This window comes from Pipistrellus hanaki (assembly GCF_964339955.1).
Source record: "Pipistrellus hanaki genome assembly, chromosome: 3".
Lineage (NCBI taxonomy): Eukaryota > Metazoa > Chordata > Mammalia > Chiroptera > Vespertilionidae > Pipistrellus > Pipistrellus hanaki.
Genome location: NC_140505.1, coordinates 150,241,112 through 150,263,182, shown reverse-complemented (window position 1 = coordinate 150,263,182; position 22,071 = coordinate 150,241,112). Strand labels below are relative to the sequence as shown.

The window sequence follows — 22,071 nt, the reverse complement described above, 5'->3', positions numbered from 1 at the left end:
ATGCTCTCCCAAGGAGAGTGGCCTGTGGGATAGGGCTGAAACCGGCTCTCCGACATCCCCCAAGGGGTCTCGGATGGCAAGAGGGCGCAGGCCAGACTGAGGACCCCACTGGTGCACAATCAGGCCAGGGAGGAACTGCGCGAGGGCTCCAGAGTGTGTCCGACCCATCTCACTCAGTCCAGATCAGCTGGACCCCAGCAGCAAGCTAACCTAGTAGTCTGAGCATCTGTCCCTGGTGGTCAGTGCACGTCATAGCAAGTTGTTGAGGAGCCTTAGCATATCATTACATATTATGCTTTGATTGGTTGTTCCATTGTTCTGCCTTTTGATCTATTTGCATATTACCCTTTTATTATATAGGATTATTATATAGGATGGGTACAGATAAGGAGCTCTAACCAAATTTTAAAAATATGCAGACATGCAATTTGCCTTTAAGTAATGTTATATACATTTTGAGGAAGCTGCTGTAGAATTTAAGAATGTATAGTACCTCCCCCAAATGAACTTTCCTTTCTAAGACTGGGCATGTTTAAAATGCATATATTGCTTCTTGAGTAACAAAAACAAAAGCACCTCATCAAATATTTTGAGTATTTTGAAGAAAAGGTAAAAATGTTGAGTAAAACGCAAAGCTTTTAGTTCCACATTTTATGACCTTTTGTTATATTTTGTAATATATCTATTTTAGTATTAGATCAGAAATATCTATGAGGGAATGTGAACCTATTTAATTATATGAAAATGCTACTTTACCAAACAAGAAAAATAATAGGCAAAAATAATGTGGGACAATTTTTATGACATTTATGGGATCTTAACTGGTTTTAAAGTCTTGTACTTTTCCTGTTTTGATGACCATGGAAAAAGCTCCCCACCCCCCACTATGAAAGAGCTTAGAGAAAACTTGGAATAATAGCCCAGCCACTTCATTAGAAAAGCCTATATTTCCTGCCCCAGTAACCAGCTGATGGAAATAAAGTTCATCTTGTCAACAGGTTTATTTATTTCCCCTTCTTCTGCTGCTTTGTTAATCTTCCCTTTATGTTTCCCTAATAACACTTGCTAGAAAAGTTCCTGAATGGTTTTTAAATAAGGAGAAGTTCTGAGGCAGATGACCAATTTCTGTTGTGTTAACATAAACTCAGGCGTCTCCTAGTCTGGAATTCAATGTCTAATATCTGAAATAGATAAATGTAGACCCTCCTTTCTCATTCATCAGATCAGGAGATATTCAGGTCTACTAATTGGTTGTAATGCATGCTATTAGAATTTTATTGCCAGTACAATAAGGATGTAGTGCATTTCATGTATCATAATAGACTGGCATTAAAAAGGAAGTAGGAGAGCCAGCTCCAAAAAGAAGAGACAGAAAAATCTGAAATTTGTGCTATCAAATGAACTCTTTGGGGGCTCAAGGCCTGTGGCAAAATGTAGAACCTGCCAAATATGGTAAAATGCATGAATCCAGAATCAGTTAGTTACCTTCAATTAATCACTATGTATTTACAAATTGATTTGTGATTTTACACTGTGATACTGATCTTGGGATGTGGAATACCAGCATCTTTGAATAATTAATTTTGTGGATCAAGATTCTTACTGACCATCAGATGCTACAACAGAGTACCATGTTTTTATTTTTATTTTTCAAGTATATTTTATTTATTTTTTACAGAGAGGAAGAGAGAGAGATAGAGAGCCAGAAACGTCGATGAGAGAGAAACATTGACCAGTCGCCTCCTGCACACCGCCCACCGGGGATGTGCCCACAACCAACGTACATGCCCTTGACCGGAATTGAACCCGGGACCTTTTAGTCCGCAGACTGACGCTTTACCACTGAGCCATACTGGTTTCGGCAAGAGTACCATATTTTCAGATGATCATAGTAAGGCAGACAATATTATGGGTTTTCATAACAGGAAAATAAGTTCATTATTTGATATTTTCAACCAATGTCTTAATTTTGGGTACGAAATTTAATAACATGAAACATTTCTTTCTTTGATCCATATGGGTACAAAATTTAATAACATGAAACATTTCTTTCTTTGAACACAAATTTATTCTATGTAATGTTTTGTAACGTAGGATTTGTGTTACTTTTACAATTAATCTGACCCACTATAAATAAAATAGTATATTTATACTTTTGTTCACACACACACACAAAAAAAGTCTATTGCATGTTAACATACTGACCCGACATGACACATAATAAACGTAGTGTTATTTTATAAATTTATATAAATATCCATTCAATTTCGAAAAGTAGTTTTTGTTAACATGCCCCGCATTCTTTCCTTTCATTAAATTTTGGCCCAAATTCATAGTAAATATTCCTCCTAAACTTTATGCCCTTTGGAGCAGTCTTAATTATATTAAACTAAGTATACTCCTTCTTAGGCTTATATTAGACTGCAATCCTTGTCTCTTCATTCTGCCCTTTTGGCTTCTTTGTCCCTAACCATATATCCTACAGCTTAACAGGCAAGCAGGGTCTCAACTTTTTTGCCAAATATTTAACAGTCCTCCAGTATTCCAAAATGATGGCTGCTGATGACATTGTTATCCATTAAATAAATAATGATAACCCTTACCAGCATAGCTTCACACCCAATGTTGATATTTATAACCTAGTTCAGTCTGAGTTTACTAAATTCCCTTGAAGATACTCTTGAGGATAATTTATTAAATTTATAAGAGAGAAAGAGAGAAATGGAAAGAGAAAAATTGATTTGTTGCCCCACTTATTTATGCATTCATTGGTTGATTTTCCTATCTGTGCTGACCAGAGATCAGACCCCCAACCTTGGCATATCAAGACAATGCTCTAACATCAACTGAGCTACCAGGCCAGGTTAGAGGACCATTTTGTTAATGTTTTGATTTTGCTTTATTCTTCTGTAATGCTTATTTTTTTTTCACCCAGAGTACTTAAATGTTGTCTATATAGATTCTTATATTTAGGAAAAAGATAGATACTTTGCCTTTCTCAAGTAAACGCCTGCCTCTTCAAAATGATGGACTCTTTTGTTGTTGTTGTTTACTTTAAAACAACATCCCAAAAGTACATGGCATCTTCTTAAATGAAAACATAGCCAACTCAAAAGCATGGCAATGAATGTCATCAAGAAGGGCAGTCATTGAATCAGGGATTTTCAAGGCACAAAGTCGCACCCTGTCCTTTTGACCTTTTACTTTGTGGAGAGCACATAGCTAATCTCAAAAGTAATACTGTTAACACTTTCTTTTGAAAAAGCTATTTTCAGTAATTCAAAGAAAAGACAATTTACAGATGCCAGGAGTGGAGATACAATAGCCAGGAGGACCAGGTGAAAAGCAGTACCATCAAAGTGACAATAGATGTTTGAGCCTCTCAGAGAATGGACTGTACGCCCATGTAAAAGTTCGGTGTGCTATTTCTCCTTTTTAAATTCACTGTGGAGTGGAAAGAATACCAAGAAACTTTTCAATTTAAGCCCTTCTCTCCTAGAGTCCTGTATTAATCACCCTGACTCAGTTTACATTACAGCAAACATTAGCTTCTCAATCTTGTTCTTGTCTCCAAGCGTCTTACCGACTTAACATGCTTCTATCAGGTTCTTTCATTTCAAGCAGTGATTTTTGCCACCCCAACACACTCTTCTCCTGTAAGTCCTCCAATACTCCATCCCAGGTGAGAATTAAAGAACCAGTAAGATTATTGTGCTAATGCTGAAGCCATCTTTCCAAACTACAAATCAGACAGTATTTTTTTTTTTTTTTTTACAATGACTCCTCTTTTACTTTTGCAAAAAGTCCAAGTTACTTAATATGTGTGGTCATCCTTCCAGGGTATGGCCCTTGGTTACCTCTCCAGTTTTATTTTTCACCACGCCCTCTCATCTACCCAAATCTTACACCCTCAGCTTCACACTCATTATCTACTCATGCTCCTCTATTGTAACATGCTATTTCCCATCTCTGTCTTCTTTCATGAAGAGGTTCTCTGCTTGGAAATTTGGTTTTGATGAACATCAAGGTCAATGTATGATCTCTTCCAAGGCGCTTTTATTAGGTTGTTCCAACAACCCCAACCTAGAGCTGATCACCATCTCTATTGGATTTCCTCCTAGCCCCCCCCCCCCAATGTGAGTTTATTAATGCTTTGGGGAGGGGGATGGTTAATAGCAATGAAAATGCTCTAACAAGACAAACTGATGACATAAGAGAAAGGGAAGAAGTAACTCCATGAGGAAAAACTCTTGAAAAATAAAAAAAAATAAAAAAAAGAAGAAGAAGAATAAAGCATGAGGGGAGGCATTGTCTTTTAATAGAATTGGGTGTTAATCTTTTATTATAATAGAGGGATAGACAGTGAGGTGGTTACAGATGAATTTATATTGCTACTCTGACTGGAGGGAAGATGCACTCGGTTCAATTTCATCTCTCCCCCCACCCCCATATAGCATGGAAATGGGTGATTATCTAAGAGTAAAGAGAAAGAACGCACTGTAGCAGAGAAAAGGGGTGTGAAATATCAGTCTGGGAGAATAGAAAGTTGAGGTGGCAATTATCTACCAGTATCCAATGAACTATGAGGTGAGGGCATCACTGAGAGAGGGTAGGGTCTGCAGGAAAATTGAGAAAAGAGGTACAACTAGACAAGTAATGAGTTTACAGTGGTAACACATTTACAGTGTGATCAGCATGGTTCTGTATTTTTCTCGAGGACTACACAGCTGCTCAGGTAGGAATAGAGGAAGTGAATAGTTGTACTTAACTATTATTGACTGGCCCTTTACTCAGTGATACTGTAGATGCAGAGAATAAGGAGTTATGGATATTTATAACAGACTTATAGGAATCCAAAAATGCTGGATTTCTGGATTCCTATAAAGGTAAATCACATGATCCTAATATCTAAAATCAACTTCAGTTTTCTCAAAAGATACATAATCAAAATAGAAAAAAAAAAAAAAAAAAAAAGAACCTATCTGAAGACATAAAGTGTTTCCCTTGTTGCCTCCCATACTTTTGTTCACGAAATTTATGCATGGATGGGGCTCTCAGCCCAACCTGCACCCTCTCCAATCTGGGACCCCTTGGGGGATGTCCGACTGCTGGTTTAGGCCTGATTCTGGGGAGTTGGACATCCCCAGTAGGACATCCCTCTTACAATCCAGGACCACTGGCTCCTAACCGCTTGCCATCCTGCCTACCTGATAGCCCTTACCTGCCCCCCCACCAGCTTCATCAGCCCCAACTATTCCCCCACCAGCCTGGTCCTCCCTTACTGCCTCCCTCCCTGATGGCCTGGTCACCCTTAACTGCCCCCCACATGCCAGCCTGGTCGCCCCTCACTGCTCTCCCCTGCCGGCCTGGTTGCCCCTCACTGTCTGCCCTTCCTCCTTCCCCTCCCCCTCCTGCTGGCCTGGTAACCCCACTCAGTCTGCTGTTCAGTTCAGTCATTTGGTCATCCCCCTGCCAGCCTTGTCGCCCCATGCAGCCTGTTGTTCCGTTGTTACTGTGAGGGCGTCCTGACCAATTTGCATGTTACCCTTTTATTAGTATAGATTATTATGACTGAGGATTCCCTGCTGGGCAAGGAGAGAGGAAAAGGCCTAATGGAATTGTTGAGAGTGAAAATTAGAAGGGTCATTAGGTTCCAGGTCTAGTGGAAGAACAAAGAGTGGGAATGAGCTGATCAGAGAGTGGAGTGTTTAAAATGGATGTTTTAAAAGTGAAGCTATTGAGGAAATGATATTTTAGAAATAATCTATTCTACACATTGCTTATGCTATATTGAACTATTTTGATGGAGCTAATGTATAAATCACAAAATCTGGCCACAAATGACTGGATAGTTAGCAATGCATTCATTAATAAGCTAACAGATGATCATTTTAATGTTTGTTCAAAACTTAGCAGTTAATGCCATGACTAATGTGGCTCAGTTAGTTAGGCATAGTCCTGTACAGTGAAAGATCATCAGTTCTATTTCCGGTCAAGGCACATGCCCGGGTTGCGGGCTCAATCCTCAATGGGGGACGTGCAGGAGATAGCCGATCAATGTTCCCTGTCACATCAATGTTTCTCTCTCTCCCTCTCCTTTCCTCTCTCTAAAAATCCATGAAAAAAATTCTTAAAAAACAAACAAAAACTCAGCAGCCAAATATAAAAATGCTGGATTTCTGGATTCCTATAAAGGTAAATCACATGATCCTAATATCTAAAATCAACTTCAGTTTTCTCAAAAGATACATAATCAAAATAGAAAAAAAAAAAAAAAAAAAAAGAACCTATCTGAAGACATAAAGTGTTTCCCTTGTTGCCTCCCATACTTTTGTTCTTTGATTTAGAGCAGGATTGGGTGAAAGCCCATTAAAGGACAGTTAGCCTGATTCTCTAGTTGGCACTACAGAAGTAACAATATAAAGCTGCTGTACCATCTCTCACACTCACCAGATTTTCTGTTCCTGGCCCAGAACTCATGACATTAATTAGTGCTATTTCTTTTTGTAAAATATAAAATTTATTCAAAATGAGTAATTCATGGCTTCCTTAGGCTGTGGTCAGCAAACTGCGGCTAGAAAGCCACATGCGACACTTTGGCCCCTTGAGTGTGGCTCTTCCACAAAATACCATGGCCTGTGAGTGTCTACTTTGAAGAAGTAGCATTAGGAGAAGTTTATGTTTAAAAAAATTTGTTTCTCAAAATAAATTTCAGTGGTTGTACTGTTGATATTTGGCTCTGTGGACTAATGAGTTTGCCGACCACTGGCCTAAGGCAATGCAGAGCCCATAGTGAGAAGCAGACACCTAGGTCTAGAAAAAAAAAAAAAGTGTCAAATTTATTTCCCAAAAGAATCCAGAAAGTTTCTAAGAGTAAGTATTTGGGAATTAAGCACTGCCCACATTTCACCACAAAATCATTGAAAAAGAAATAGTTGAATTAAAGGTTGGGGTTAGGGATGTTAGTGTTCGCCACATTGTTTTTGCTTTCACTGTAATGTCTTATGAAATGTGATTTAGTTACTAGTTGCGGCTACTTGTGAATGTTTGGAGTTGGGGTGTATGGCCTGAAGTGCAGTAATAGCAATTTGAGTACTCTAGGACTTTTATTATTTATTTCTCACTAAGTATTATACCTGGTTTTTATTATCCAGGAGATGGTAATATTAAAGTAATATTTTCACAGATGAGCAGCGATTTTCAACTGGTGTGCCAAAAAAATTTTTCAAACATGTAATACCTGACTATTTAGTCAGGAGCACTGCCCTCTTTTCCTTTCAACTGTCAAAATAAAGAATGAAAACAGGCAACAAAACAAGTCTCCCAGTGTGAATGAATCAAAATTATACCTGTTTTTTTAATTGCCAGAGAAAAAATATGATATATTTTTTGGTGTGCCATACAATTTTAGTAATTAGTTTATGTTCCATGAGATGAAAAAGGTTGAAAATTGCTGCTGTAGAGTGTCTAGGCTTCTTTTAGCTGTGGGAGTTAAAATTTTCATATTTCCACTTCATTTTTTTAAGTAAATATTTTATTGAAATATCTAAGCATGGATTTTTTTTCTAGTTACTAATCAACATATAAAATGTAAGCCCTAGCCAGTTTGGCTCAGTGGATAAGTGTGTCAGCCTATGGGCTGAAGGTTCCCAAGTTCAATTCCAGTCAAGGGTATTTGCCGGCTCGATCCCCAGTAGGGGATGTGCCAGGAGGTAGCCAATTAATGATTCTCTCATATCATTGATGTTTCTATCTCTCTCTTTTCCTTTTGCTTCTTTGAAATCAATAAAACTATATTTAAAAAAAAAAAAATACAGAATGGGCCCTAGCCAGTTTGGCTAAGTGAGTAGAGTGTCAGCCTATGGACTGAAGGGTCCTGGGTTCAATTCCAGTCAAGGACACATGCCCTGGGGTTGTGGGCTTGATCCCCAGTTGGGGGCATGCAGGAGGCAGCAGATCCATGGGTTTCTCTCATCATTGATGTTTCTATCTCTCTCTCCCTTCCTCTCTGAAATCAATAAACATATCTTTTAAAAATACAAAATGTACGACAGTGATTAATACCAAACTTGTATAGTAGCCCATATGTTGTCTGATAAATAAAAAGCAGCAAAACAAATGAAAATAAAAAGAAAGGTATGGACACAATAGCCCCTCTCCCCCATGATTGTCAGTGAATATCAATGACCATCTTGTCTAGCTCTGGCTCTTCTCCAAACTTGAGTAATTCCAGCAGCCTCTGAATTTTCTCATTCAGGGGAAAAACCTCTGTGGCGCAGACCTCTGAGCTCTTTGGAGTTTAGAAATAATTTGCTTAAAAAGCCATGACAGGCAGCTGCAAGCCTTAGTTCTTCCTCCAACAGGAGAGTCCTCTCTAGAATGCCAAAGCAAGCATAATTTTTTTTTCTTTTTAAGTTCCTACTTTGTCCCTAGATCCAATTATAAAAAATATATATAAATTTCCCAGCATGGCAGTCTAACCGACTGATGTAAAATCCCCCCTCTTGTCATTCTAAGATTGGAAGGATGATTCACAACAAGCTTTTCTAACTTCAATCTCAGACTCCACCCTCAACCTCCACCTAATCAGTTTCTCACAGGATTACATACCATGATTTGATTTTTTAAGGGACTTTGTACATATTTCCGACCATAGCATCTTAAAGCACACTGAAGCCAAAATGAATGTAGTTTCCCCAGACCTGTGAAGTGCTTCTCCCACCGCAGTCACGAATGACTTATGGATGGGGAGCATCCGCTCAGCTTTGATTTGTATACGCCCCCGAATCGTCTTCCGTGCAGAAAATGTGCAGAAGGTAGCATTTCACTTTTATGTTTTCCATCAAACGGCTTCCCTGTGACATGGGGAAAGGTAGGAGCGTTGTTAGGGAAAGCATCCTCTATTACCAGAGGTGGTTTCTTCAGAAATCAGAGTCGGGGCGCACTGTGAAGGGAATGCTAAATGCAACCCGTGCCTGAGCATTCCTTTCAGAGAAGCAGGCTAGAGGAAGCCACCCTGGCCTCCTGCACACAGCATGCTCTACAGGTGGCTGCGTGTACGTTATGTTGTCGTAGAATTAAAGGCACTTTGATTCTAAAGCTTATGCTCCTGGGCACTAATAAGAAATGTGTAGTCTGAGGCATTCTCCACTGGAGAAAGAAATGCAGGCCCACGCTTGGGACTGGTGTGCAGTGAAGGTTTGTGGCATCCGGGGAATCTCACTTGAGTTTCCTTCAGAGCCTGAAATCGCAACACCAAAAAGTTTGTCTTTTAATTGAAAGCTTGGTATTTTTCGGTATTTATTAGTATGTATTGACCCCTGGATGGCCCACATTTTAAGAAATTTTAATGATGATCCATTTAAGAAATATGGGTTTATCAATTATATTTATGATTCAGAGGCTGCCTTTGAGAGAATGGAAGGTCATACCAAAACCCAGGTATTTTTAGCAGACAGGTCCTTACGGCAGCACAACCTGGAATACCACTGGCTCCCTAAGAACTTCAGGGAGATCAAAGGAAATCTGAGGGTGCTGTCTATAAAAAGGAGGCACTGAAAACAACGGTGCTGTATGGAACATTGAGACGTGTTTCTCCCCTTCGCTTAGGTCCAATATGGTGACAATATTGAAAAGTTATTTTGACCTCAGGATCTTAGTCTTCTTTCCCTGGTGATTCTTGGGTAAATGCTTTTATTTGTGGTAAAGGGGGTAGATTCTACTCTTTTAATTTTTAAAAAATATTTTTATTATTGATTTCAGAGAGGATGGGAGTGGGAGAAATAGAAACATCAATCATGACAGAAAATCATTGATCGGCTGCCTCCTACATGCCCCACACTGAGGAATCCAGACCGCAACCCAGGCATGTGCCCTGACCTGCGAATCAAACTGTGACCTCCTGGTTCAGAGGTTGACGCTCAACCACTGAGCAACACCAGCGAGGCAGCCCTTTTATTTTAATGCACTGGTTCCACTTGATTGCACAGTATTTTGATATGCATCTCCTAAACAGTGATCAAGCCAGGATGCTCCACGGAGCAAGTAGAGAACACAATCAGGAAGGAACGCCCCCTTGGGAAACATCTGCCCGCTGGGAGGGACTTTGTCCTGTGCTGAAGGCAGGACATTAATAGCCAATGGATTTGAGCTTTGACGAAGGCTCTTCATTTGCTTGAATTTAAAGGCCCCAATTCCAGTTCTTTATGGGTGTTTAGATTTCCTTGTAGGCCTCTTAGGAATCACAAGCTTCTTTACTCCTCAACTGTGCACTTCACTGCTGTAATTGGAGCTCTTTTGTTGCGGTAATTCCTTCCTAATGTCCCAGTTTCAGTCAAGTAGTCTTTCCCTCTGGAGGCATTAATTATTGCCAGTTGTGAATATACCCTTGTTTGGTATTACTTTTTGCTTCTGGTGCCAAATCATATCACTCCCCCCCCCCCCCCCCAATTCTTCCTTTAGGTGAAAAGATTTTTTTGTCTATTGTCTTTATTGTTCAGCATACACCATGCCCTTTTTAATCATTATAATGTGATTTAGAGTATATTTGCCCACCAGTTAGAAAGTCAACACTCATTGTTTTATGTATTTCACCAATTTGAAGGGCATGTCTCAAGATAGGAGATTACAATTTTATTTGATTTCATATTAGCTGTGAAATTATTGGTCACTGGAGCTTATGATAGTTTATCTTTGCTAAGGATTTACCTGTGGTTGATAGCATGTCATTAAAATAAATGATTATTATTCAAAGACAAAGACTTTACTGAAATATAAAATTGAAAGGGAGGATATTTCAAATGTAATGCAGGATACACTGGAAAGTATCCTCTTGTTTAAAATAAAGTGAAATTTTCTTTATTTAGTCCTGGTAATTATTTCAGATTATATAAAGATGGATTATTTATTAATATCAATCTTTGAAATATTTTCACACACAAATACACACAATCAACCTTCAATTATAGGCAATACTGCCCTCGAGGGTGTGGCTCAGTTGGTTGGGTAGAAGGTGTGCAGGAAGCAGCCGATCTATGTTTTGCTCTCACATGGATATTTCTCCCTCTCCCTCTTCCTTTTTCTCTCTCTAAAAATCAATATAAAACATTTATTTAAAAAAAGAGGAAAGATGACTTAATTACTGCTTCACAGAAAGTTATAAGCATTTAGGATGGATTTTGAAATAGAATCAATCACCCTTCAACCAGTGTCCGCTCTCTGTGCATCCCTGCTGTAGATCATGGAGAAGGAGCAGTAAGCAAGACAGGCATGTTTGCAGTTCCCACAGAGCCCGAGTTCTAGAAACGTACTCCAGACATCCGTTTCCATTAAATGTACTTTGTTCTTTCTCATCTGGTAATTTGCTAAAGGGCCTTATATTCTCCATCCAACAGGAACAGCTGCTCCAGGATGAGAGTTCCAATTTGTGTTTTAGTCCTTGGAATTATGCAATTTATCTGAAAGTCATCTGCTGCTGAGAGTAGCACAAGTCTATTGCATGATATAAAACTGAAATACACTGAAATTTATTATTATTTTGCTGAACATAAATCAGGAAATAGATTCAATATATATTACCTAAAGACTGGCTTTTTAAGCCTGTTAGCCATGTGTTTCAGTCAATGTGTTTCCTTGTTCATTTACTGCTGCATTTTGAATCATTGCCTCTGCCCACGTGACTGTTGATGGGTCTCTCCCTTCATTCTGGATGAACCCATTTCATCTCAAGGGCGAGAGCTTCTACCAAATAATAGAATCCTTGACCTGAGCCACACAAAATACTTGCTTCCTAATATAGTCTTTTTTATTTGAACTGTATTTTATTAAAATATAAATAAAGACACAGTGACTCTCAATATTTTAATGAACATTTTGCCTCCTGCTTGGACATTCTCAAATATGTTACTGACTCCATCATAAGGACGTGTGCACATTTATTTATACTTTATTGTGTGATTTCTAAGGTGTTTTAGACTTTTGATATCATGCAGACAATGCACATTCCCAACTATACAATGACATTGGAAGCATTAGCTTGAATATGCAGAAGTGAACGTTGAAGGTCTATTTTGATGATTTTGGTAACGACTCAATTTCAAAAGTTGGGCAATCGTTATGAAAACATCCCAGGGAAACTCAGAGCATCGGTGAGTTCTCCGTTCTGCTGTGGGATTCCTCTCGGAGATAAATGTCACTGTGTGTGCGTTTTCCTCAGGAGGTCGAGTTGTGTCGTGTTAGCAGTCAAGAGAAGCTGGGCCTGACAGTCTGTTACCGCACGGATGATGAAGAAGACACCGGCATTTATGTCAGCCAGGTAAGAAAGGCCGCGCAGCGAGGTCAGAGGAGGGAGACTGTGAGGAATGGAGTGAAGTGGCTCACCATGAGAAAATCCTTGGGACGCTTGAACGTGAGGAATTGGCCATGTTCCAACACTTGTCACTTTCAATTAGGAAGGTAAATGATGTTGCCCACATAATGTAATTATTATCAGCTTGTTTAATGTGGATCTTTCACCACAGAATCCCAGTAAGGGGAAAAAAGCAAAAAAGAGTAACATTGTCCAAATTTGAATAAATGCCCATAAGTATGCAGGAAGTCAAGCAAAGTTTTTGATCGGCAAACATTTGTCCTTCCATTCCACTGTGTCTTCTATCAGCGCTGCTAACAATAGCGTTGACTAATTGTTCTAAATCTAATATTCACAGCAATCATATTTTACTCTGCTGACAGCATTAATAAATTTGAATATTCAAGGCATGCATCTATTAGTTTGTTTTATGCAACCCCATAATTACTATTTAAAAAATGAGGTACTTGAATGTGAAACACCCTTCGTGTTAATTACTTTGAAAAATCGTGAAGCAAAATTTATTATTATAGGTGATTTTTTTTAACTCCCAAAAGAATCATTTTATGAGAAGCGGTAAGGTATGATTTATTAAATTATATATACTTAAGATTAAAAATTACCTCATTATGTAAATATATGTATATATGCCTATGTACATGTATATATTATATAAATCCTCCATATGTGCATGTATAAATAAATGTACATGTGTGTATATGTATGTGTGCATATGTGTATATATATATATATATATATATATATGCAGAAGGTACACAGACTAGATACTAATTGCTATTCCAAGTTTTCTTGACCATGATCTTGAAAACATTACCTGAGTTACTGAGCTTCAGCTTCTTCAGCTAGAAACTTAGTACAACAATGCTCATCTCATTGTTTCTATAGAGATGTTTAGAAAACGTAAAAGATAATGTGATTAATGTACTTAGAAAACTATACAGCTCTATAAGTGTCAATGTTACTCTTTATCACTTTACCAAAGAATTTACTGACTGGCCAGAGAAAGACAAATATCACATGATCTCATTTATATGTGGAATCTAATGAGAAAAATAAACTGATAAAAAAAAAAATAGGCCCAAAGACATTGAAGCATGCAGCAGACTGATAAATCTCAGAGAGGTGGGGAGAGATTAACCAAAAAACTTATATGTGTATATGCATAACCCATGGACACAGACAATAGTGTGGTGAAGGCCTGGGGAGGGAGCAAAGAGGGGAAAGGAAGAGGACATCTGTAATACTTTCAACATTAAAGATAGTTGTTGTTGTTTTTTTAAAGAATTTACTGACTGGCTTTTGCAATGGAAAAATCTCCAGCAAAAATCTAGTTTATATACATCTTTTAAATGTACAGCTATGATAATCCCTGCAATTATGGTGAGGAAGTATAAGGAAAACACCTGCAGGATTCTCTTGTGTAATATGCACAAAGGTACAAATGTAGAAGTTTAATATTAGTTTAATAACAGTTCTGAAGACAAAGTTTTAGATTGTGAATGGCTTCTAAACAGGTTACCATTGATTAATTAACCCTCACTTCCTCCTAGTAAGTCTCTGATTACTATTTAAATATGTCAGCTTTAGAACTTGACTTTCCAGGGGTAGTAAGTAAGCCACAGGAACTGAACACACGTATTGGAAGAAATATTTTTCTTATACTTCTTGCATGTAATTACAGTGTCCTTTTAGTTTTGATTGACCACTTAAGACTCATTTATTAAGTGCACCACCTAATAAACAAGTACTATCTAACATCTGGATAGGATGGATCAACCTCATGCAACACTTGAAATAGGTTGCTAAAATAACAACAATAATTACAACAAACAACAAAACTTTGAAGATATAAATGGTTTGAAGCCATCCTGTGAAATGTGATAGGTGGAATTACCCCTAGTAAATTGTAAGTCATCACTCAAGTTTGGCGTGTTAAAATATTGATAAACTCTTAATTGTGCACTAAATATATATATTTATTCTAAAACATTTTAGTTAATATATTTCACCCTATATGTAGTGTCTAGTAATCTACATGGTAGGACTTTTTAATTTTTAAGCAACATAGATTATAAATCTCTTTATAAATTAATGTGCTCAACGAGACAGAAATCCTTTAAAAAGTATGGACTGACAGTATAGCTATCAGCTTTTCTAAGACAGCGAAGGCAGGATTTAAAATCACTCTAGTAGAAAGTAAATTTTCTTGGTCCAGAGAATCCTAAGTATTAACATCAGCTGAAGACATGTATGACAGTTGGGGAACAGAAATGAGTGAATGGATATAAAAAGCAAGAACAGCTAAAGGAAGGAAGGCAGGAAGAAAGAGAGGAAGGGAAGGAAAAATGGTCTTCAAATCAAGGGTTCTCTAGTCTTTTTAATTGTATTATCATTAATTCTAAAGCAGTTTATTTACATTTTTAGAATCAACTATTTTTTCTTATAATTTTTTATTGTTGACACTATCAGATGTCCTCCATTCCCCCCCCCTCTTTTACCCAGGTCCACCCAGCCCCTATCCACCCTCCCTCAGGCCATCACCACACTGTTGTCTATGTCCATGGGCTATGTTTGTATGTTTTAAGGCTAATCTCTTCACTTTGTATCTTCCAACCCCCTTTCCTCTAACTTCTGTCAGTCTGTTCCATATATCCATGCCTCTGTTTCTATTTTGTTCACCAGTTTATTTTGGTCATTAGATTCCAGATATGGTATTTATTTTTCTCTGACTGGCTTATTTCACTTACCGTGATTATCTCCAGGTCTATCCATGCTGTCGTAAAGGTCAGAGTACAATGAGATATCACCTCACACCTGTCAGAATGGTTACCATCAATAAATCAACAAACAAATGCTGGCGAGGTTTCAGAGGAAAGGGAATCTTCATTTGTAATATTGATGGGAAAGCAGACTTGTGCAGCCTCTGTGGAAAACAGTATGGAGTTTCCTCAAAAAATTAAAATAGAACCGCCTTTTGACCCAGCGATCCCACTTCTGGGAATATATCCTAAAAATCCTGAAACACCAATCAGAAATAATATATGCACCCCTCTGGTCATAGCAGCATTCTTTACGATAGCCAAGATCTGGGAACAGCCCAAGTTCCCAGCATTAGATGAGTTGATATAAAAGCTGGGATATATTTATTTACACCATGGAATATTAGATGGCTATAGAATCAGTGATATTTTTTCACAGAGAAAATTTTGAAATGTACTCTATAAATCAATAGAGAATCGTGAACCAGGTTTGTAGAAATATTTTTTAAAACCATAATTTTAAGTTCTTGGGGGGAACTTGCAGATCAGGTTGAAGATGCATGTCCTCTCTGTTGCAGGTAGATCCAAATAGTATTGCTGCCAAAGATGGCCGGATTCGAGAAGGGGATCGTATTTTGCAAGTATGTGGTGTGGTTATTTCCTTCAGTTTCTTAAAATTCTTTTTGTTTGTTTTGTGTTGGGTTGTGGTTTGTTTGTTTGTTTTTGGATATTTTTTCCATTGCTTTTTAGAAAGTAGCAGCAGGGAGGGAAGGAGAGAGAGAAGCATTGATGTGAGAGAGACACATGGACTGGTTGCCTCCCCCATGGGCCTGGCCAGGACCAGGGACAAACATGCAACCCAGGCTCCGGGAATGGAGCCCAAGATCCTTTGGTGTGAGGGCCGATGTTCTAACCACTGAGCCCACCTGCCAGGGCATGTGTGTCCAAAGTAAAATTTTAGAGAAAAGGATTTGATTTTGCTTTGGGTAGTAACATCTACAAAATAAAAAAGGTATTATTTTTCCAGTGAGGATGGTACCATTTATTAAGAATTATTAGCTAATAATTAGTGATGAGGGTGCCCTTTCTGAACTCATATAATTTAACCCCAACTTCCATTTCCACACTTACTTGAGCATATTACTTACACTCTTGTAAGCCTGTTTCCTCATCTTAAAAAAAATATAATGATAAGACATTGCTGCAAAGGTTAGATGTGATCATGCATGTGATATTCTTAGCACAGTGCTTGGTGAGGGATAAGCATTCCTTGCTGTTATTACTAGCAGCAGCAGCGGTTATTGCTACCTTTTCCAGAATAATTTAGGTGACAGATCCCAATGTTCCATTACTATATGAAAGCCTAGAAGGCTTGAAGTTTTAACTATTTACTAATAAGTTGTTCAAGACAGGAGGAGGAGATCTGCTTTCTTCTTCACACAAAAACAGAAACATTGCATTTCAGCTGAATGAGAGAAGAGGTAAGTGGATCATAGGGGGACTACAGAACTAGAAAAGTTTAGGGCCAAATCAGAGATAACCTTGAGAGTCAAAGTTCCTGTCCCTCCCGAATCCTTTCCCAGGAAGAATGACTCCAGAAAGCCACCCGGGAAAGCCAAGCTCAGGCCCTTGTGAGTTGAGTTCCGCTGCAAAACGAGAGGGAGGACACAAAGGACAAACTGGGGATGCTACCAACTGTTGAGTCATCTGCAGAACGTTTCGTCCTTAGGGCAAATCTATGGTTCCCATTTGTTCTTACTGCATACAGACCCCAGATGATGTTTCTTTGAACTCAAACATTTGGCTTCAACAAGGTGCCTAGAACAGGATTTCAAAAATAGACAAGATGCCATCCCAGCATTTGGGGCGGTCCCTGTGTAATTAGGAAGACGGCTGCCTACACAGCTGATCACAAATACATGATGAAGGGTGTGCCCCTGCCACTTCAGGCCAACACCCAAGGGGTATCCCGCCCAGCCTTCTGCTTTCTTCTATCCCGTCTTCACGGTGATGCTCACTGATCACATCGCTTCTGTACAGTTTTCCTTCCTCTCGCTGGATGCCACAGAATTCCTTTTCCATCGAGGACCCTTTACTAAGGCTCCAATTTAAAAAGAATAAAAGTATGAATTAGTCAGGGTCCCATTTGTTTTTAGAAAACTTCCAGAATACATACGTCGTTTCTACTTCAGTGAGCTCCCTACGTAGTGGCCTGTGGTTAACAAACTGGACTGTGTCTGGCATTGGCTGTATCAAGGGAAGGACAGTGAACCTGGAAACCAAGGCTGAGTCTTGCTTAATCCCATATTTTTAATGTCTTGTCATGCACATGGAAGTAAGTGAGACAGACATATTCAGTGGAGAGAGTGATTGGATAGCTTTATTTGTGTGGCCTCAACAAGAACTAAGGGTACCATTTGAAGGTATCATTTAGATAATGAAAGCTCCAAAAATATTTTAATTTTTTTTATTTAGAAAGAATTTTAAATCTAGTTCACTTTGTTAATATCTCCAATTGAGTACACTAAAAAGGATGTAACCTTTTTTGACACTCAGGGTTGTGTTATGCCCAGTAATGCTATAATAGAGTGAAATGCTCAATGACTGAAAGGCCTGGAAGATTTTGTGCCCCATGTGACGTGACTCTAGTTGCCTACATTTTCTGATATGTCGGGTCTCTATTTTGTCATTGTTCTCTCGCTGTCTGCCACTGTCACTTCTTCCTTTCACATCGACATGCCACACCCAGTACCATCTGCACCCGTACTGACTCCCTCCCTGGTTTTCAGGTAACCACTTTCCCATAGGCTAGGTCAGTGAGCCACGGTCTGCCGCTCTGTTGACTAATGAGTTTGCCGACCACTGGGCTAGGTCCATGAATACAGCTTTTAAAATTACATCTGTGAATTCTGCGACTAAAGTTAGATAGGAATAAATACATGTGTTTCCACATACACATTCTGTATGTTTTGACACTTCTTTATTCTTGGCTATATTATGGGCAGAAAATAAATATCAATAATAATAAAAGTGAAATATGCTATAATATGCTAATTAGACCAGATAGCCAAACAACCTTCCGAATGTCATTCCAGACATCCTTCCCAATGAAGCCCCAGTGGCAAGGTCTGAGGCAGAGGCAGTTAGGGGCAATCAGGCAGGCAGGCAGGTGAGCAGTTAGGAGCCAGCATTCCCAGATTGCAAGAGGGTACAGGCTGGGCTAAGGACACCCCCTCCCTTGTGCATGAAATTCATATGCCCAGCTATGTATATGTATGAATGATTTGATTTCAGAGAAAGGGAGAGAGAGAGAGAGAGAGAGAGAGAGAGAGAGAGAGAGAGAGAGAGAGAAACATAAATGAGAGAGAAACATTGATTGGCTGCCTCCTAAATACCCCCTACTCAGGATCGAGATGGAAACCTGGGCATGTGCCTTGACCTGGGATCATACCGTCACCTCTTGTTTCGTTGGAGGATGCTCAATCACTGAGCCACGCACCCAAGCAATATGGCATTGCTTAATGGAGTTGGTTCATGGAAGAAACATCAGCAGAATTGATACAGTGCTATTGTCTGTCCGGTTACTTCATATTCAGAGGAAATATGTCACACTTAATGAATAAATACATGTCACATTAAAAAGCCTTGAATTCAATTCTATCTGCACACACAGGAAACAAAGAGTCTTAAGGGTGATAATGAAATTATATTAAAGAAAACTGTGGCAAAATTGTACCCATAGACAAATAGCTCCCACATGGCTGATGGGGAGATTATGGGATACCCTGTAATGAAGAATTAATGACTCCTTTCCCAGGGAGATGAGCATGGGAGAAAGGAAGGATTTACTTCTTATCCTTCCAGTTTCCTGGCTGGCTTTTATTTAAATGAATCTCTTTGGAGCTATTGTGATTTTAATCTCCTGTTCATGAGGACCTAAGTAGAGTACCTCTGTGATCCTGCCCTCACTGTGTAGCTAAATTTTTCCAAATGACTTAAACCATGGCCCTCCCTGTTAGATGACCTCACCCAGTGACAACATCCACACACAGATACTTGGCAGGAGGTTGATGCAGGGTGGGGATTATGCAGCAGCGAAAGCATGCGCTGACTTCCTGAGAACATATTCTGGCTTTCACCTATGTGTTTTCTCTCCACAAGTGCCTGACAGTCCTATCTGCTGTGCCATTGCCACGGGTTTGTGGTATCAGATGCATCTTTGGGAATTCATAGGGGGATGTCCCCTCACAAAATTGCAGCACCAAATAAAGACCAGGCATTTCGGAGCCAGAGGGGAAGGATTAAATGCCACCTGTGATCATCTTTCCAAAGGAGAGAGTGCTATATTTTCATTGTCTCCTTGGGGTAATACAACTGAATATTCTGTGTAAGCAGCCTAATTTCGTGTCAGCCAAGGCAGGCGGTTGTATTCCTGAGGACTGCCTGGTGACAAAAACTGGCAAAAACTCAGACAAGTGGGACATCAGATTCCAGATGAGCCCTCTCTTTATTTTTCTCCCCTACACACAGAGTGGTCCTCAGCATTTCTTCTTGCTCATCTTATTTTCTTCCTTTGTGTAACTGTTTTGCACCAATTTCTGTTTTGCCCATCTCTACATTTCTATACTTCATTTACCTTCTTCCTCTCCACCTTACAATATGAACCCATTTGAAATGAATCATTTCTCTTCTGCCTAAGAGTCTTGTATTTTTCAAATAAGAAATTTCCTACGTGACTGGATGTCTATGATTTTAGTTGCCCAGCTGCATCTGATATACTAAAATGGGAAAACTGAAAATTGGTATAGTCAAGCAAAAAAGCTACATTAAACCTTTTCTAGGATTTTAACTCTTTACATACACACACACACACACACACACGATGCTCATGTGCACATACATATAAGAGATTGGGCACAAAATGAGATCTTCCCTGATATATCTTTGTAATTGCCACACACCTCCTCTCAGCAAAGGCAATACTCATTTTGAAACTAATATTTGCATATGGCCATCCACAGAAAATGAGATGGATATATTATCTAGCAGAGTTGTTCTTCATTTATGACAGAAGTTGCATGTTGCCTTCTCCTGGTTCCCTCTCCTTCTCTGTTTTAAAAAGGGAAGCGTCCCATTAAATCTCAGTGACATGCCTTTCATCTGTCTCCTCCCCCGGTTTCGGGGTCCTGCACCTTTATGTCTGCTGGTGTTTGCAGCCACTCCCCACAAGCAATCCTGTAGCTTAAGCCAGCATGTAGGAATAAGAGCAAATGAAGGGTGAAAGTTCTAGCTGATTCCATTCCTCAGATCTTCTCATTCCTTGAGAAGCATCTTTGTTGAGACCCGTGGCTGCAGGTCTTGCCCCAAGTCAGTCAGGGAATCAAACAAAAGTCCTGAGGACAACAGGATCTACCAACCAGTTGGCTAAAGTAGCCTTTGTTTTGAAAAACAACCAGGAATCACCACAATAAATCACTCTTTAATGCCAGATTCCAGTGACAAGTTCATTTCATTCCACATGATTCTGAATGTGAAGTATTTCTTTTTAAAAAAAATATATATTTTATTGATTTTTTTTTTTTTTACAGTGAGGAGAAGAGAGGGATAGAGAGCTAGAAACATCAATGAGAGAGAAACATCAACCAGCTGCCTCCTTCCACTCCTTCCCAACTGGGGATGTGCCCGCAACCAATGTACATGCCCTTGACCGGAATCGAACCTGGGAACTTTCAGTCCGCAGACCGACGCTCTATCCACTGAGCCAAACCGGTTTCGGCAGAATGTGAAGTGTTTCTAAAATGTATGATCTGATAAGTGCCTCCCCCCAAAAAAAACAAGGACTGACTTCCAGGTCCGGAGACCAAAGCTCTAGGTCATTAGGACTTCATAGAGGACAGAGATGCATGTCAACTGTAAAAGGACTTAAGATGAAACAGAAATATATTGCTTCTTGATGGCTCTCTAAGAGTTGTAAGTACATGTGAGATACATTTTAAAATAGAACCATGTTTACTACTATGGACTTAATTGTTGTGGCATGAATTTTATTTTTTTATTTTTTATTTATTTTTTATTTTTTATTTTTTTTAAATAAATTTTTATTGTTCATATTATTACAAATGTTCCTTTTTCCCCCCCTCACCATTGCTCTCCTCCACCAGGTTTCCACCCCACCCTCTGCCCTTTCCCCACTCCCCATTGTCCTCATCCATAGGTGCACAGTTTATGTTTAGTCTCTACCCACACCCCCCTCTCCCCTTTTCCCCAAGAATCATCAGTTCACTCCCCTTCCATACCTCTGATTCTATTATATTCAACAGTTACTATTGTTCATCAGATTTTTTTTTTTAATTTCCTTGGTTTTTAGATTCACTTGTTGATAGTTACGTATTTGTTGTTCATAATTTTTATCTTTGTTTACTTTCTCTTCTGAAAGAACCCCCTTCAGCAATTCATATAATTCTGGTTTGGTGGTGATGAACTCCTTTAGCTTTTTTTTATTAGTGAAGCTCTTTATCTGACCTTCGATTCTGAGTGATAGCTTTGCTGGATAGATTATCTTTGGCTGTAGGTTCTTACTATTCATCACCTTGAATATTTCTTGCCATTCCCTTCTGGCCTGCATGGTTTCTGTTGAGAAGTCAGCTGACAATCGTATAGGTGCTCCTTTATATGTAACTACCTTCTTTGCTCTTGCTTCTTTTAATATTCTCTCTTTGTCTTTTGCTCTTGGAATTTTAATTATGAGGTGTCTTGGTGTGGTCCTCTTTGGATTCCTTTTGTTTGGAGTTCTGTGTGCTTCCTGGACTTGTAAGTCTAATTCTTTCACCAGGTGGGGGAAGTTTTCTGTCACTATTTCTTTCAGTATGTTTTCGATATCTTGCTCTCTCTCATCTTCTGGGACCCCCATAATTCTGATGTTGGTTCTCTTGAAGTTGTCCCAGA

The 22,071-nt window shown here is 39.0% G+C and overlaps 1 protein-coding gene across 1 annotated transcript in view; it reads left to right on the top strand.

Moving 5' to 3' along the window:
• Positions 1-22,071, top strand: part of PDZRN4 (PDZ domain containing ring finger 4) — a gene marked incomplete at its 5' end in the record, with an annotated part of 339,478 nt that overhangs the window by 300,830 nt on the left and 16,577 nt on the right. The window contains 2 exon segments of the mRNA XM_084876634.1: positions 12,215-12,313; positions 15,705-15,767. Coding sequence (XP_084732760.1) covers positions 12,215-12,313; positions 15,705-15,767 — 162 coding nt within the window.